Source organism: Phyllosticta citribraziliensis (genome assembly GCF_038025025.1).
Source record: "Phyllosticta citribraziliensis strain CPC 17464 chromosome Unknown J3D65scaffold_12, whole genome shotgun sequence".
Lineage (NCBI taxonomy): Eukaryota > Fungi > Ascomycota > Dothideomycetes > Botryosphaeriales > Phyllostictaceae > Phyllosticta > Phyllosticta citribraziliensis.
In genome coordinates this window covers 1,197,327-1,214,092 of record NW_027117349.1, presented here as the reverse complement: position 1 = coordinate 1,214,092, position 16,766 = coordinate 1,197,327, and the positions used below count along the sequence as shown (strand labels likewise).

The following is a 16,766-nucleotide window of genomic DNA, read 5'->3' as shown; positions in this document are numbered from 1 at the left end:
GCCGACGACCGACGACATCATGGCGTGGGGACGCGGCGGCGCAGGGAACTATGAGGCCCAGGAAGAGCAGAGCAAGAAGGTGGCAGAGGTGAGTAATGCAATGCGTCCACATCCCCCCATCCAGGCTTTTCTTGTCTTGTCTTGTCTTGCACGTCTTGTCCCTCGACCAAGCCTCGTGCCGTCGGCAGCGTGCGCAACCAACCTTGCGCACATCACCACCCACCCACCGCACACCAAGAGCCGCGGGCCAGGTCAGGTCAGGTCACAGACTGACTAGCATCCGCACCGCAGAACATCGCATCGCAACACCGCCGCGCCTCGCGCACCGGCTCCATCGTCCCCATCCGCACGACGACCTCGCCGCCGCTGCCCTTTGCCCACTCGGGCCGCGGCGGCGCCGGTAACACGTACTCGCCGGCGGAGCTCGCGCAGACGGGCACCTTCCAGACCACCGTCAACGCCTCGTCGTCGGCCAGCGATGCCGCCGTCGGCGAGTACGTCGTGCCAGCGGGCGCGCCCCCGTCGTCCACCACCTCGGCGGCGTTCACGACGGCGACGGCCACGGCCGAGCCGCCTCCACGCGAGCTGAGCGATTTGGACACGCAGAGCAAGTGGTACAACACGGCGACGGCGACGGCGACGCCGCACCACGCCAGCAACGGCTCGTCGACACAACCGCCGCCGCCGCCCGCCAACGCATCCTCAACAGCCCCCTCCTCCTCTTCTTCGCCAGCAGAAAAGCCCCTCGCGCGCACCGGCCGCGGCGGCGCCGGCAACTTCGTCTGGTCCTCGTCCTCGTCCTCCCCATCCCCAAACTCCTCCACGAACGCAAACACCGCCGCCGCAACACCGACCCAAGCCGCCCAGCTGCAGCGCAGCGTCCTCGCCGACGTCGAGCGCGGCCTCGCGCGCCCCAATCGCGTGTGGCTGGGGCCGGGCCCGGGGCCGGGCAGTCCGCCGCCGGCGGCCGCCACGGCTCCCCCGCAAGACACGGAGAAAGATCGAGATGCGATCGGGGATGGCGAGGTGGGCGTGCAGGTCAAGACTAGTCCGCCGCGCAAGGTTGCGGCGCGCAAGGGGTCGTGGGTCGGCGCGGCGGTGACGGGGCATGGACACGGGGGCGGACACGACCATCCGTCTGCGTGACTAGCCGCTGTGCGCGGCGCGAGGGAGCGGCGGCGGTGGGTTGGGTCGCGCGCGCGGGCGCGGTCGCTCAACGGCAGTGGCAGTGGCAGTGGCGCTGCGAGCGAAGGGTACAAACTCGGCCACAGACACGGGCGCAGTGACGCTGCCGTCGATGACGAGGAGGATGTGCTGGAGCGCGACATGCAGGTGCTGAATGGCGAGCGCACGTCCAAAGTGCTGATTGGCAGTGGCGTGGGGCCGGGGATGGGCTTGGGCGGGTTGGGCGAGGGGTGGAGGGAGAGTATGAGTGGTATGAATGGGAGTATGGGGGTTCATGGCAATGGCAATGGCAATGGCAATGGCAATGGGCAGAAGGAGGGCGTGAGAGAAAAGGAGGACGGAGAGGGACAGGAGGTCAATGGTGTGTTGTAGGTGGGTGGAGATGGGATGAGAGATGGGTAGATAGATTTTTGTCGTGATTTCTACGTCTTTCCTGACCTGGCTGGTATGGTAAGCTTTCATAGAGTATGATGTATGTACATGTATTTAAGTAGCGTTTAGGTGTCAGGGTTAGGCGTTAAGACAAGGCGTCAAGACAGTGTCAATGGTTAACAAGGCAAAGAAAGGCGCTTGTAGTAGTCACAGTCACGTCAACATCACCACCACCCATCCACAATCAAAAAATCAACATCATCGCAACATCACCGCCACATGCTCAGTCACGTCGTAGAGTAGCTAGCTGGGGGTTCAACCGTTCAGAATTTTTGGCCCCAGAGCGTCAAGTCAATGACGCCCCGGTATCTAACCGCAAGTTTTCCGTGCAGTGGCTCCCATGCCATGTGGTGTGTGAGGTACTTGACTGACATCTCGCACCACCCCATCCATCCTACTGGACCACCACGGCTGCCGCCGGCCTTGTTCCTCCACCAAAGTCGAGAGTCGTCAGGCCGCCGCCGCACAAATTGTCGTCGAGAATCGTCTAGGAGAGCCCTTCAAGACCAGGATGGACATTTCCACGTCGATGTCGGTGGTCGGTTGATTGGTCGATGCAGAGGAGAAGAGAGGAGAAGGGGGGAGGGTCAGGCAGTCAGCAGCAGCATGCATCTCGGCGAGATGCATCTACTGCTCCGTCTGGAAGTAGTTGAGCAGGACGGAGCGCTCCTGCGACTCCTCGCCCCAGTCCTTGACGACGACGCACGAGCAGTTGACGACCTTGCGCGCGTTGCCCTCGCGGTCGATCTGGCCTGCAACCCCCAAATTCACATTAGCCACCGGCCACAAAACACGTCCTAGGGAGGAAGGGGGGGCAAAAGGCAGAACTCACACAAACCGGCCCACTCGCCGAGCTGCTTGCCGTCCGGCACCTTGATGAGCGGGATCTTGTGCTCGGAGCACAGCGCGACGACGAGCTTCTTGTACGCCTCCTCCTCGCAGGCCTCGTTGAGCACGCACATGTGCGCCTGGCGGCGGTCCAGCGCCTTGCTGGCCTCGCGCAGGCCGCGCGCCAGCCCGTCGTGGATCAGCGCGATCTTGAGCACGCCCTTGAGCGCGTCCAGCACCGACATCTGGCCGGATGACGCATCGGCCGACACTTCGACTTCCTCCTGCTGCTCCTGCTGCTCGACTTGCGGTTGCTCTTCTCCGTCCGACTGTGGGGAGGGGTTAGTGAGGTTCGGCGAGCGAGTGGGGGGAGGGATGGGGGGAGGGAGGAAGGGTCCGGCGGTGGGCTGCTGCTGGTGTGCTGCCCTGCCCGCCATTGCCGCTGGCGTGGACTGCCAATGCCGTTCGCGTCATGCACGTACCATTTTGAATATGGGGTTGGTGGTGATGTCGGGGTTCCTCGAAGAGATCGGGTGTTGTTTTTGGTGGTGGGGTTAGTAGAAACGGTCGTCGTTGTCGTAATGGAGCTCGAAAAGTTGAAAATCGACCGCGGGCGTTTGTGCCGCAAGCGAGGCTTGGCGCTCTTAGTCAGCACGTTACGCCTACACGACCTGACCTCCACCCTCTCTTTCACGATAAAACTGCGGACTATTTTTGTACGGTGTTTATTGTAGTCTGTCTCACCCCGACACCAGGCACATGCGGCGTTCCATGACCACGCTCGCACTAGCCATGATCCACACGCCCGCAAACTCCATCACAACCGCACTCTTTGATCCAGTCACGAGTGCAATGCTACTCTCATTTACAGCCAGCTGGACCTACAATACGGGAGTTAATGTCCCTCGCCTTGCCTTTCCAAGACGATTTTCGAAGCAAAGATAGAAGTAAAAAGCAAAACGCGCGAAGGGGGGTCCCGGTGCACAACTGATTAAAATCGTGTATCAAGATCTTTTGCCGCATAGCAACTTTTGCGCCGCCCCGGGAGGACAACGCGTTGGAGCGGACTTGCAACTCGCTGAAGCGCCATGCTGTCAACCACAGAGAAACAGAAACGAAAAGGAATCGAAAGGAGAGGACGCGGCCCTGCGCGCGCGCGCCACGATGCAACGACAAATCAACAAAAGCTAGGAAAGTCGCCTTGGTGGTATGTAGCCTTTTCGCACCAATCAAACGCCCGGGCCTGCAACAACACAAAGGAAACGTAAAGCGTCGCTGTACAAAGCTGAGAGCTCGGGAATGGGTATGATGAAAATCCAAATAGAGTGCAAGGAAACGCTGACGAGCAAATGTTTTGGACGAGGCCCTTACATGACGGTGCAGCAGCAGAAGCTCTTTTTCGGCTTCTTGCCTGCCTTTTCCTCTGGGACTTCGGGCACACGGATGGGCGATCCGATGCGGGGCGAAGGCGCAATGGGGCTCTCGTTTTGGGGCGGGGGAGGAGATACGCTGGGCGTGAGTTTGAAGCCTCCATGCTCTGCATTGGGGCTGTTGCGGGTGGGCGATTTTTCAATTCTCTCCGTTGGTTCGGGACTCGAGAGCGGCCAGTTGACGTCTTCCTCGGGTTTCTCCGACTTGGGAGTCTCCATCCTGTACTGTTCTTGAGGCCTATACTGTTGAGGCCTGTATGGTTCTTGAGACTGCGCCGTCTGCACATCTTCCCTTTCTTGAGGCAAGCTCGAAGGAGACTGCGGTGGTCTGGGTCCAAAGTCAAAGTCGTTGAGGGGCCGAAACTCCGTGTCGTACGTGTTTCCGAACCTGCCGTCCTTTTCCCACTGTTCTTGAGCCATGCGTTTGGCGTGAGTGGGCAGCATCTGCTGGTCCTGGGGCAGACGTGGGTCCGGCTTGTACATGGTAGCAATCCACGGCGCTTCGCCTTCGGGGCGAGCAGTTGTTGGACGAGAGGCCGTGCGAGGCCTGGAGCCAGAATTGGCTCTTTGCTTTTGGTTCGAGGCGGTCCGCGGCTTGCTGGCCTGTCTCTTGGCCGAAGTGGGAGTCTTGTTTCTAGGAGTCCTGGCCTTGGTGGGAGAAGCCTTCTTTTTCTCTTCATCGCTCCCGGTTGATTTTCCAGGATCCGACACGTCGTCCAGCAAGACCTGACTTCCCACGCTACCACCCCTCTTCCGAGTCTTGCGCATCGCGAGTGCCTCCGCAGGGGGTCCTGACAGCAAGTTTGCGCTCCCACTGCGGCTGCGAGGCTCTCCCGACGACCAGGTTGGACTCGCTGCGGGCGTAGATTTTGGAATGGGAATCTTGGATGTGGCAGGGCGCGGGATACGTGATCCATTTTCGCGATCGGCCCCGTCCACGGGAGAGGATCTATCGCTTGTTGGATTTTCCTGGAAGTCGGTTCGTCCAGGAGGCGGAGAAGTGGGGTTTGACTTGGGGCTCTTTTCCGCCATGAGGCTACCATCCAGAGGACTGAGCTCTTTCTTCCGGCGCGGAGGCCTAGACCTGCTGCTCGACCGACTAGTCGTAGTGGATTGCCTAGGAATAAAGCCAGCATTCTCCAACTCGGTCCTCTCAATTTCTGCCAGCTTATCGCGATGTATCCAGTACGACTGATCTTGCTCGACGGGGTCTAGGTCATCCGCTTCGGAGCTCATGGTCCGGGTCCGATGCTCCTCATACAAATCCAACAAGCTGTCGGACTCGCTGCCCGTGGTCCCGTTGGGGCCGGGATTCTTTCCCAGCGCCTCGACGCGGTTGGGGATGGGGTTGGAACGATATGGCTCCACCGGCTCGTTGCGGCGCACTTGGGTGTATCGTGGGTTCCCATTCGGCTGGTTGGAGAGGAGCTGGCGTTTGCCAGCAAATCTGGCCGAGGCATCGTGCGACATGTAGGTCTTGTCGAAGAGTGGGTTCTAGAATTCGGCTACGGCGTTAGTCGGGTTTGGTCTTGACGCGAAATGTCGCAAGCAAGCCTGGGCAAAGCGTGCGCGGGAGAATGCAAGACAAGCGTGTCTATGGCGACATGCACGCACCTCGTTATCAAGAGGAACCGCAAGGTCCCAGGAGCTGCGGTCACCATGGGAGCTGCTCGGCGGGGTTATGGTGGTTACGGCCGGCGAGGGAGAGACCATGGCCATGGAGCGCATTTGGACGCGGCGGCAGCAGCAGCACTGCTCAGGGTGACCGGAGAGAGGTGAGTTTGGGGCGGAAGTTGGCGGGCTCGCAGGTCTCCAGGCGTGAGGCCAGTAGAGGCGGCAGGGGAGGGGCCGACAGGGATGTGGTGATGAGCGGCCTCGTCGGTTCGTCGCACGCAGACAATGTTCCACGGCAGCTGGCGCGAGCAAAAGAGGCGGCTACTCTACTGGAGCAGCATGGGCGTCGGCAGAGGGTAGAGTGGCCTCGAGGAGGGCTAGAGGGAGAGAGGATTTGTGGCGCTCGATAACCAACGCATGGACAGGCGGTCGGGGGGAAGGTAAATTGCACGGGATGAGGTCAAGCGCGCGGGCCAAGCGGGTGCTGACGGTGACGACGAGTTGGCCGCGCGCGGGAATGGAGAGGCGTGAGGAGGTTGAGGTGGAGAGAGAAGAGAGAGAGGCAGCAGGCAATGGGGCAGTTGTAGTGTAGGAGGGCGGGTGGTGGTGTTTGGGGGGAGAAACGGGGCGTTGATGTCGGTCGAGGCAGGCGGGCGGCGCAGGCCTGAGGGCTCGGGGCTGTCATTGGCCAGTGGCAGCCACTGGTGCAAGCACAAGCAGCCCGCAATCTTATGCCGCTCCCGACGGACAAAACTTTTATTTTTCCTCGTGCCCGTTAATTTGCAGCTATCGTCAACTCTCACGGCTGCGGACTCGTTGCCGTTGCGTGAGGCGGCCCTGATTCGCTGCCGACTCGCCGCCTGCAACGCTCGACGGAGCGCTGGAGATGGCCTCACCGTACCATTACACGTCACTAGACTGCCCCCAGCGACACCGACTGATGTCAGCCACTCTATTTTCTACCCTCCTCTCCTTCGCTGATTCGTAACGGCGTCGCGTGCGGGGACACTGGACACAAAATACTCATGCGCCCGGTTCTGCATCACAGCCCCGCCTTGGAATTCGACTGTCGAGCCGTCGGATTGGACCGTGGTCGCGACAGTGCTGCCCTGGCTGGTGTGCCTTGGCCATCAACGTCGACAGGGACAGGCTCCCTTCCCTAGACCGCTTGTGGACTGCATCACGCTTATGCTTTCATCATGCATTGCCTTCGACTGCCCGGCCCGATGGCCTCGCCTTTTGTCTTTGCTTGAAAACGACGTCTCGTCAGTCATCTCTCCAACCGCTGTCGATCCAAGATTTGCTTTTTGCGAGGCTGAGATGAATACCCGGGCCATCGAAGCGCCATGGTCAGTCAGCTCGAGTCGTCAGGTCGCCTTGGTCTCAGGCACCCACCTCGAGTCAAGCTCTTGGTCGTCTTTCCGCCCGCTGCTCGTCCAAGAATAGCACGCACGCACGCACGCTACACTCCCGCAACTGCATCTAGCCGTCTGTCACGATGCTGCCTCTGCTGCCACGGCTGCAACCATGGTCCAGCCCACCTGTCACCGAGCCCATCGTCTGTCAACCGGAAGCGATTGAGCAGGACCCCGTCCGCTACGCCCATGCATCCCCTTCCCCTTTCGGTTAGCGCCGACGGCTAGCCTCGCGCGTGCTCGCCAAAGGGCGGGCCAGACTCTCTCCTTGACATGCTTCAAGACAACCCTGGGATCCAATTCAAGCCACCGAAACAGGTCCCAACGGTCTTGGGCACACGTGTTGGCAGTTCATCTGGAACCCAGGGTGTGTCGACTTTTTGGAATCCTTTTCTTCACGTCGCCGATCTGACACCGAATTTCTGCCCGCCAAAATCCGATGGTGAGGCACCACCACACTGTCAACACTCGAATGCCGGCTCATGGTCGTTCTTGTTGATGGCAAAATGCAGGTTGTCCGAGGGACGCGACCATCTTCTGGAATGCGGGCAGACTTTGTCGATTGACGTCACCCTGCGTGCTTGTGGTGGCAGACCACATGGAAAACAAACACCCAAGACCGCTACGTCACGCGGCTCCCCTTGCATTCCCATCATCCGCCCACGCAGCCAAGCGAGCTCGTATAAAGCGCTTGTCGAAGTCCCTGTCTTGCTTTCTTTCCACATCGACAATGACCCGCACATGCAATGCCTGGGTCGAAACTGATCAACTTTTCTCTGGTGTCCGGGCTTCTGGGCAGTTAATCTGCTTTGTGATGTCTGGTGCAAGCTCTGCCGACTTGGAGACTGCAGCTCACAAATCTTGCATCTAGTACCAGACTCTTGAACTGCATCAATGCATCAAACTGCTGCCCCAATTCCCCTTCAATGAAACCGAGCATCGTTGATCCAAAATGCGGGCATCTCTTTAGCCAGACTTGCTTCTCACCGGCCACATGAAAAAGATCCAGGCAGGAGAAGAAAAACTAAACCAGTGACCATCTCGACATGGATTTCTGTTGGAGCGAGGTCTCAACAGAGAGGGGTTCAATATCTCCCACGCGTATGAGCATCGAGGGTGTGCTTTTATACCCCTTCTACCCCTAAACTCTAGCCCCGAGGCTGCCTGTGCGCCGGCCACGAGCCAATCATGAGCAAAGGTATGCCAAAATCCCGAGCTTCTTCATCACGCGCGAACGAGGGCGCAACATCAGCGCGCGTCTCCGCTGTCACGCGGCCCCTGATCCCGCCATTGCAGGGCTGACCGCGTGAGTATAAAAACCACCTACCCCTCTCTCTTCCTGTCTTTGCACTCACACTCGTCACTGGCATCGGGTCTTCACCAACCTCGGCGGTTACTTACTTTGGGATCACATCGGTCCAGAGAGGACAAATTTGAAGAACGCAAACGCAAACAGAGCCTGCCATGATTTCGAATGCGAGCGGGCAGAGACGGTCAATTCCTCCCATGTTGGGTAGGCGTCGTAGGTCGCGTTGCCTGCACTCACCGAACAGCAGCAGAAAAAGAGGGAGATGGGGTCTATGAACCTGCGACGCTCGAGCTTCAATCAACTGAAGAGACAGTGAGTGCTGCGATGGGTGGTGCTTTGGCAAGCGGTCAGAGGGAGGAGGATGAAGTAGAGGATTTCTGCTCTCCTACTTCGTAATCCTTCTTCTCCTTCGTTCTTCCCTGAACTTAAAAGAGTATACATTGTGACTTTAATTGTCTTTCTTAATCTCAGGGCAAGTCGCTCAATAATGAAAAGCGCCGCCCCGCCGCGTCTCCAACCAAACACACTTACATACCATACCACACCGCACACAGACATTCTATCCTTTCCTTTCCTTTTGCTTTTCCTTTCCCTTTCCAAGCTCTTCCCAAACGCCACACCCTCTCAACATCTTTCGCCTCGCAACTTACAACTCGCCGTCCTCGCCGCCATCCGACGCCTCTCCCGTTCCCCGTCCGCGCTCCTCCCCCTGCCCCTGCCCCTCGCCGTCAGCGACCCAGAACTCGACGTCCCCCGTCTGCACGCTCAGCTGCACGTCCACCTCCCCATCCTGCTCCCCACCCTCCCCGTCGCCCTTGACGCCGCAGACCCGACTCCCAACCCACCCCAGCCGCTCGCGCCGCGTGACGCGCACGCCCTCGCCGCCCAGCTCGACGCGCCCGACGCGCGCCACGGCGCAGACGGCGCCGCGCCAGGCGGGCGGGTAGACGGCGCGGAGGAATCCCGTGCGGCTGGTGTGCGTTGCGAGGATCGAGAGATGGGGAGGCGGGGGAGAGGGAGAGAGGGGCGAGGACGAGGAGGAGCGGGGGTGAGAGGGATAGAGAGACTTGTTGGGGGCGGCCACGGCGACGGGCGACAGGACGCGGATCTGCGACGAGCCGGCGCTGGTCGACGTGCTGAGGGCGTGGGCGTAGTCCTCTTCTGCCTCTGCCTCTGCCTCTGCCTCTGCGCGCCCGACGGCTTGCGGAGCGTAGGCGAACACGGGCACTATTTCCGCCTTCAGCGCGCCAACCGCGCTCTGCAGCCGCGTCTGCTGCCCCAGCAGGAACCGCCCGCCCAGCGCCCCGCTCGCCGTGCGCGCGCGCGTGACGTACGTCCGCGGCGGAATCGCGCCGCCGTCGGCCGCCGGGAACGCGACGTGCAGTTCGCCCGCCTGCGTCGAGGCGTCGAGGATGGCGGGAGGAATAGACGAGGACGAGGACGAGGACGAGCGGTTCAGGGGGCTCGAGGCGTACGGGACGACGGACGCGCGCACGGCGCCCGACTGCGTGGCCAGGCGGAGCAGGTCGACGAGCGGGAAGACGCCGGAGATGGCGCCGCTGGCGAGCTCGATGGTGGTGTTGCGGGCGGGCGGGACGGACGAGGCGGCGCGCGCGGCGACGGCGCCGCGGCTGAGGCGGATCGAGGTCGTGTTTGTGACGCGTAGGTGCGCGGGGGCGAGGTCGGGGTAGAAGGAGAGCGAGAGGTGTGTGGAGCGGATTGATAGCGTGCTGAGTGTTGTGTTGGGCGCCACGGCGATGTTGAGCCGGATGAAGGTGCACTCTTCTTCATCGTTGTCGTCCTCATCTCCATCATCTTCTCCTGGTGGTCCGGATGATACGAGCTGCAGCCGCAGCGCCGTGTCGGTCGTCTTGGTTGCGATGCGGCGGTTCAGTGTCTGCGGCCAGCTGGACCAGACGGTCGTGTTGACGATGAGTTGCGGCGTTTGGTCCGCGGCGCCGGGAATCAGGTTGATGTGGCCAGATACGTGGTGATAGCCGCGGCGGCGTCCCTGGTGCAATTGCAGTGCTTCGCGCACTTCGAACGTGCCAGGCTCTTCAAACTCGGCGGTCGAGCTCTGAACATGCTCGGGGTTGCATCTGAAGGGGTGGTTGTGCTGCGAAGAGAGCTGTGTGGGATCTGTAAACCATTGCTGCAGGCCGCTAGCATCGTGATGGGTTGGCTGTACACCACCATGCAGTCAGTTCACGATGCAGCGTGCCCAAATTTCCCATTTCCATCTCTTCTGGAAAACACGACACGTACCTGATCCAACTGCCCCCTCGTCTTGCCGCTTTGCCTCGACCCCCCTCCCTTGACCGCAACGAAAACCACCCAGACCAGCACGGCATGCCCCAGCAGCACGAGCAAGACGCGCAGCCCGCGACACGGCGAACACCTCGTCCGCCTCGCCTCGGTCGGACTGCGCGCCCAGCCGACATTCTCCGGGTCCTTTGGGTTCTCGGACGTCTCGATCAGCGGCTCCTGCGCCGCAAAGTACGTCGTCGTCATGTCTTCAGGCTCGGGCGTGACAGCAGCGTGGTCGGCAAAGCTGGTTCGATTCGGGGCCAGCAGCAGACGTGTGACGGCAGCGGGATGCGTACGGTCTAGCAGTGTGACGGGCGGCGGCGGCGGCGGCGATGACGGAGGGAACGTTGCGTCCTTTTCTTCTTCGACGGCGTGTCGTTGTAGCGCATCTGCTGCATTTGCGTCTCCACGTTCAATATCCTTGTGGGGAAACGCGAAAGACTTGTCATCAACGAGGAGCGAGGGGAGGAGGCCATCATGGCTGGTAGCAGTGGAGCCAGGGCCCTGGGATCCAGCGGCGGTAGTGCTCGGAGTAGAAGTCGTAGCGGCATTCCAGTCGCCGTCTCCTATGGTCGAGGGAACCCTCGGACTGCTACTAACATTCCTACTATCACCACTAGCAGCGCGATTGGGCCCCGGACCACCTCGGTCGCCCGTCGATGTCATTGGGACTGTGTTTGGTTGCATATCTTCCAGTCTTTTTTGCGTCTCCTAGCTCTTTTTCTTGTTCTTGCGGGTGAGGCTGAGGTTGATGTCGGCCGATGCTTGTGGCCAGTCTTTGCTGTCTTTCGGGTGGCTAGCTAGCTGTCCTGTACCTGTTGGTGGCCGTCAGGGCGTCAAGGCGTCAAGGCGTTTAGGTTTTTGCCTCGGCTCACAGAACCAGTGATGCTTGTGCAAGCTGTACTCGAAGCAGGTTGGCATGTAAGTAGGCAGGAGGTGGTTGTGAGATGTAGGCAGTTGAGCTCTCCCCGCGTCGTGCGCCACAGAGGTAAGCCAAGGAAGCAAGCAACAAGCTCTCTCAGCAACCCACCACACACAAAAACCAAACTAACAATCAAAGAGGAGCGAGCGAGTCCGTCGCCCCATGGCCGTCGCCGCCAATGTTATACAGCAGCCAAAGCCTGTCGTTTTCTCTCCAGGCGCTAGGCAGCAGTCTTTCCCTCTTCCAGCCTTCCAGCGGGCGAGGAAAGCAAAAGTGACGTCTCCGCTGCAGCAAGCACACCACCCACCAAGCGGCAGAGGTTCAGATAGGCTGGGCTGGGCTGTACAGTACGAGTGGTCAAAGGCAAATGCAAGTTTAGGGCTGGGCTGGGCGGAGGGATGCGGGGTTGTGCGGATGAGCTGATGTGGATTGATGGATGCCTGCGAGCCCGCCTATCCCTGCTGCCGGCCGCACCCGCAACCCTCTCTCTCTCTTGAACGCCTCGTCCTGTACCGTGGTTTGCTGCGATGCCATGCCATGCCATGCCATGCGGAGTGAGCTGTAGCATGCCTACTGTACTGTACACTGACTGCCGTCTCTCCCAGAATCAATCTCTACCTACCCACATATACCTTGCTACCTACCTTGCCTAACACCGCAGCCGCAAGCAAAGCAAAGCAAAGCAAAGCAAAAAAAGCAGGTTTCCCGTTCACCGACGGGAGGCACCTGAGGCTTTCGTTTTCGTTTTCGTGATCGGCCATCCGAAGTGCACGTAGCCAGTCGTCAACAATGAGCAAACAGGCAGACAGCACTCCGCACGTCTCCATTGCCTTCTTGTTTCGACACCCGCTCATTCAAGACCGAGCTAGGCTCAACAATACCATTCATTCATTGATCAGCAAGTCGTCTATCCCCTCGTCGTCGACTAACACGATAAGAAATGGCGATTGTGGCAGAGGGGAACAAAAATGACGGATAACGAACGGTTCATGGTGTTATGTGATAAAAAAGGGTATATAGGTGTAATCCAGCAAGCAAGCAAGCCAACAAAGGCGGAGGCCAGGCCATACACGCACGCACCTACAGAGAGCGAGCTTGCAGCGCGCTTTGCTTGCAACAGTAGATACATACGCACATCATCAACAACCACGACGACCACGACCATGACAAAATGTACGCCCGTCCACACACACGCTTAGTTGGCCCACACACACACACACGCAGGTCCCAAAAGAAGAAAAAAACGCCGATTGACCCTTTCCATTCCTTTCCGTTCCCATCCACGCTGGCTAGTCCCAAATCCCACGCCCCCGTCGCGCCTGGTAACATTTGAAAAAGGCGGGGGGAACCATACGCCCCAGAGCATCATGACTCCGACGAAAATCAATCAATCAAAGCAAGCAAGCAGGCATAAAAAATATGCCATGTTCCACAGGCTGGCAGGCTGACCGCTTCATTTCGCAGCACGCAAACAGGAGCAGAGCAGAGCAGACAGACATGGTATGGAGGCAAACAATGTGGAATTGAACGTAGATGGAAACGACGAGAAAAAAAGAACAGCCAATCCCGCGTGTCCCGCTCATCCCGCTCATCAGCAACATGACATTTACAGTGTGTAGCAACATAGGAGAGGGAGAGAAAAAAAAAAAAAATGGCAAATGGTCCTCGTCACCAGTTTTTTGATGATGGTCCATAAACGCCGTCTTCGTAGCAGCTTCTAGCAAGCAGCGCTGACCGACGCCGAGCGGCTCAGGCTCCGGCGCTCAAAGTCCGGCCCCGGCTTGATGCCAAACAGTGCCTCGCTCCAGCTCTTGGGCGTCGGAGGCGGCGTTTCCGTCGTCGTCGTGACCTTGGCCTTGGCCGTGCGCATGTCGAGCGGCGCGAGATGCGTAAACTTTGGCAACTTGGTCGCCTCGATGAAATCGTCGTAGCGAATCCAGTACAGCGGGTCCATGGCCAAGAACTTGAACTTGTCTTCTTGCTTCATGGCTTGCTGCACTTCTGGATCATAGCCGGGCCAGTCTTGGCGTTCAAACAGCGGGTCCTCTGAAAGCTGGGAAATGTCGTACGTCTCGAGATATGCGTGGCGCTGGCTTGTCGTCACGTCCTTGCGCTCCCATGTCGGAAAGTCGGCGGTAAAGTCGAGTTCAGACAAGCCGAGGATACCTACTGCTTGAAAGCTGAGCATCCAGAGTTGTTCTCGTTGAGTCTCCGGACACATGGGCTCGAGGTCGGATCGCTTCGCGACGTGAACGGGTAGGAAATTGTACTCGATGCCGCCTTCCTTGGTGGCCAAGTTGAAGCGCAAGGGCCGGTCTGCTCCCTTCTCACATGCCCTTCGCAGAGACCGAGGGAGTTTGGCTATCCTTTCCAGACGTTCGCGCTCACGCTGTTCTGCCTCGAGTCGAGCTCTTTCTGCCGCCTCTTCAGCTTCCTTGCGTGCCTTTTCAGCAGCCGCTCGCTCTGCCTCCATCCTTCTCTCCTCCCTGACATGTTCTGGCGTTTCTTCCTTGACGGGTTCTGGCTCGGGCTCCGGCTCCGTCTTCATTGGTTCAGGACTAGGCTCGGACTTGGTGTCGATGGGAGACGACGGCGGAGGGGAGCTGCGGATTGTTTTTGAATGGTGCGTCGTCTTTCTCCTGACGCTTCTGCTAGGACCGCGAATTTCATCCTCGTCCTCATCCGACGCGTCGGGAGAAGAACTTTCGCGAGTCGACTGGCGATTCAGTTCTCTTCTCGAAATCAAACGCTTCTTGGGTTTGTGGCTTTCCAAATCATCTTTGGCCCTCTTGTCCGGATGTCGTGGGCGGGGTTCCCTGTCCCGCGTCCGTCTGAGGCCTTCTGGTTCGACATGGTGCTTGCTCCTTCGCGGGCTCTTCTGGTCAGTGCGACGCATTTCTGGGCTGCGGAGACGCTTTGAAGATGATCTAGTCATCATTACTTCGTCGTACTTTGCCTTGAGCACGCGCTGGACCTCTTTCCAATTTGGACCTTCGTAGTCTCGTGCGTATTCCCAGTAGGTGAGGCCGTCTCTGTTTCTCCGCGATGGATCAAAGTCGTCCTGTGCCAACAAGAGCTTGATGACGTTCAAGTGGCCCTTGCGGATGGCGACGAGCATGGGGGTCTCGTTGTGTTTTGCGGGGTCTCTGTGGTCAGCTGAAAGTCCGGTAGCGAGGAGAAAGCTCAGAATCTCGTCGTGTCCCCCTCGCGCAGCCGCAACCCCGCAGGCAACATTGGGCATGACTCCAGAAGCGAGAAGCTCGTCCACGGCGCGCTTGTCGCCTTGTTCGGATTTGATTCGTAGGACCTCGGCATTGTATTCGTTGGGGAGCAGGGTAGGGACGACAGACTCCTCGACACTCCTTGGAGTCTTGCCTTCGCTTTCATCCTCTGACCGCTCCTTCTTTTCCTTTCTCCACTCTGCTGCCGCCTTTTCCAGTTCGATGCGAATCTCATCAGCCTCATCAATCGTCGGATCCAAAAGCTGGAGTGCCGTTTTGAAATGCTTATTCTCATAGAGCGGGTCCACCCGGGCTTTCCACAAGAGCAGCTTGACCACTTCGAGATGAGCATTCTGTGTCGCGTCAATGAGAGGGGTGTCATTGTCCAACCAGTCGTGACCGTCGGTCGCGCAGCCCTTGTCCAGCAAGAATTCGACAATGTCCTCGTGCCCATTGAGCGCTGCTTTTTGGAGCGGTGTCACGCCAGCGTAGTCGGGAGCGTCCAGTTCTTCGGGGGCCGCAGCGAATGCCTTGCGTACAGCCTCGAAATCGCCCTTTTCACAAGAGCGCAACAGGCGAGTGGCTCCGAATGCGTCCTTTCTCTTGGCGGGAGCAATGGCGCGGACCGGGGATGTCATTGACCGCTGTGCTAATCGCTTTGGTCTGTTTAGCGAGGGGATGTTTTGTGGATGTGGAGAAGAATTGTTTGATTCCTCGCTGTCGTCGGATGCCCAGTCCTTTTCGTGTCGTGCGTTTTCGCGCCGTTTTGGACCAGAGCCGCCTCGCACAGAAGACTGAGTAGAGGCCGATCGCTTGTGGAATTTGACGCCGGCAGCAAGAGGTGACGCCGGTGTCCGCGAACTTTTGCCGGGACCTTCGGTCTTGTGTCTTTGCCGTGGTGGCTCGAGATCGTTTTCCTTTTCTCGCAATTTGCGCTTTCGCGAATCGGCAATTGAGGAGCTTCGCGCGCGGTTGTCGCGTGCTGGGGGAGAGTGGGAGCGCGTCCGAGCAGAGGACGAAGCCGAGCTGTGAGTGCATTTTCCGGAAGGATGGTCGTGTTCGCAAGAGGAGGAGGATGCCTTGCGGCCTGAGTGGGGAGATGTCTTTTCGAGCGAGTCTTGGAGGCGCTCCGGACCATTGCGATTTGCGGGCTGGAGGCCGTTGGATGCAGGCGCCTGCACCGGAGGCGGAGGGCGGACGTCAGCAGGCTTCGAGTCGTCTTTGGACGGCTTGTTTTGGTCGTTGGAGTCGAGTTTGTTCATCTTCTTGGGCCTCGCCGCCTCGTCTTTTTCTGGACCTGATAGAATGACCGTCTCCGCCTCTGATTCGTTTGCCTCGGTCCCATGGTCACCATTCTTGAGGGGTCGGTCGGTTAGCGGGGGCGACGAGGGGACGTGTGGCGATTTGCTGCGATGGAGGGACGGGTGCAGCGACTGCGGCTCTCGGTTGCCAGATGGATTGGGCGGCGGCAAGTGGTCGGCAACAGCAGCGCTACTGCTCATCACGGTCTTGGTCGATTGCCAGAGGGTGCCTGCCTCATGCTGGGAGGGGACGGAGGGACGACTAGGAAGATGGGGCGCCAGCTGGTCTGCAGACCGGTGCGCGTCGAGGTTGTGGTGGAGAGAGACGGGAGCGAGAAGGGCGGGTCGAGCCACGGCGGGACGAGGGGACGGCGAACGGGGAGACGAGTGAGGGCCAAGCAGGGTCGAGTGGCGTCGAAAGGGTGTGGCAGAGGCTGTGGGGGGTGGTGGGATTGATGGGGTGGGTGGTGGGTGGTGGGTGGTGGGTGGTGGACGTGGTGGTGAGTGTGAGGAGGTGGAGGAGTGAGAGGATGGATAGGTAGACGGGAGCGAGAGTAGGGACGGAGGCGAGACGGGGACTGGGCTGGGAGTGTTTGGCGAGCGACGAGCGACGTGGGAAGGAGCGACCGAGAGGCGGAGTCAATGCTCTCCGCTGGTCGGTCAGGTCTGGTCTGGTCTGCCCGTGGTCAGGTCTGCAGCAAGATGTGACTGGCTGCCCGCCGCCATTGGCTTGCCGGCCTGAGGGGCGCCCCGGGCGGGCCACAGGCACACCTCACACTCTTCGCCCGGGCCTGACGCGACG

At 59.5% G+C, this 16,766-nt stretch overlaps 4 protein-coding genes across 4 annotated transcripts; 1 reads left to right on the top strand and 3 right to left on the bottom strand.

Annotated features, from left to right (window-relative positions):
* Positions 1-19: 19 nt before the first annotated feature.
* On the top strand, positions 20-1,847 carry J3D65DRAFT_662042 (uncharacterized protein; the record flags this gene model as incomplete). Its single annotated transcript, XM_066802618.1, has 5 exons — positions 20-88; positions 292-1,082; positions 1,230-1,546; positions 1,592-1,635; positions 1,687-1,847. The coding sequence occupies 5 exons, from the start codon at positions 20-22 to the stop codon at positions 1,735-1,737; spliced, it is 1,272 nt and encodes a 423-aa protein (XP_066651535.1). The 3' UTR covers positions 1,738-1,847.
* A 397-nt stretch (positions 1,848-2,244) lies between these two features.
* J3D65DRAFT_559868 (40S ribosomal eS12 domain-containing protein) lies at positions 2,245-5,588 on the bottom strand (the record flags this gene model as incomplete). Its single annotated transcript, XM_066797431.1, has 5 exons — positions 2,245-2,369; positions 2,450-2,774; positions 3,822-4,073; positions 4,161-5,369; positions 5,490-5,588. The coding sequence occupies 5 exons, from the start codon at positions 5,586-5,588 to the stop codon at positions 2,245-2,247; spliced, it is 2,010 nt and encodes a 669-aa protein (XP_066651534.1).
* A 2,899-nt stretch (positions 5,589-8,487) lies between these two features.
* J3D65DRAFT_686763 (uncharacterized protein) lies at positions 8,488-11,186 on the bottom strand (the record flags this gene model as incomplete). Its single annotated transcript, XM_066803835.1, has 2 exons — positions 8,488-10,395; positions 10,479-11,186. The coding sequence occupies 2 exons, from the start codon at positions 11,184-11,186 to the stop codon at positions 8,860-8,862; spliced, it is 2,244 nt and encodes a 747-aa protein (XP_066651533.1). The 3' UTR covers positions 8,488-8,859.
* Positions 11,187-13,303: 2,117 nt separating this feature from the next.
* J3D65DRAFT_578363 (uncharacterized protein) lies at positions 13,304-16,448 on the bottom strand (the record flags this gene model as incomplete). The annotated part of the gene is made up of 2 exons (XM_066797685.1): positions 15,863-16,448; positions 13,304-15,790 (listed from the first exon to the last, which is right to left on the bottom strand). Coding segments are annotated over exons 1-2 (2,790 nt in total), but the record flags the coding sequence as incomplete, so codon positions are not given.
* Between the last annotated feature and the right edge of the window lie 318 nt (positions 16,449-16,766).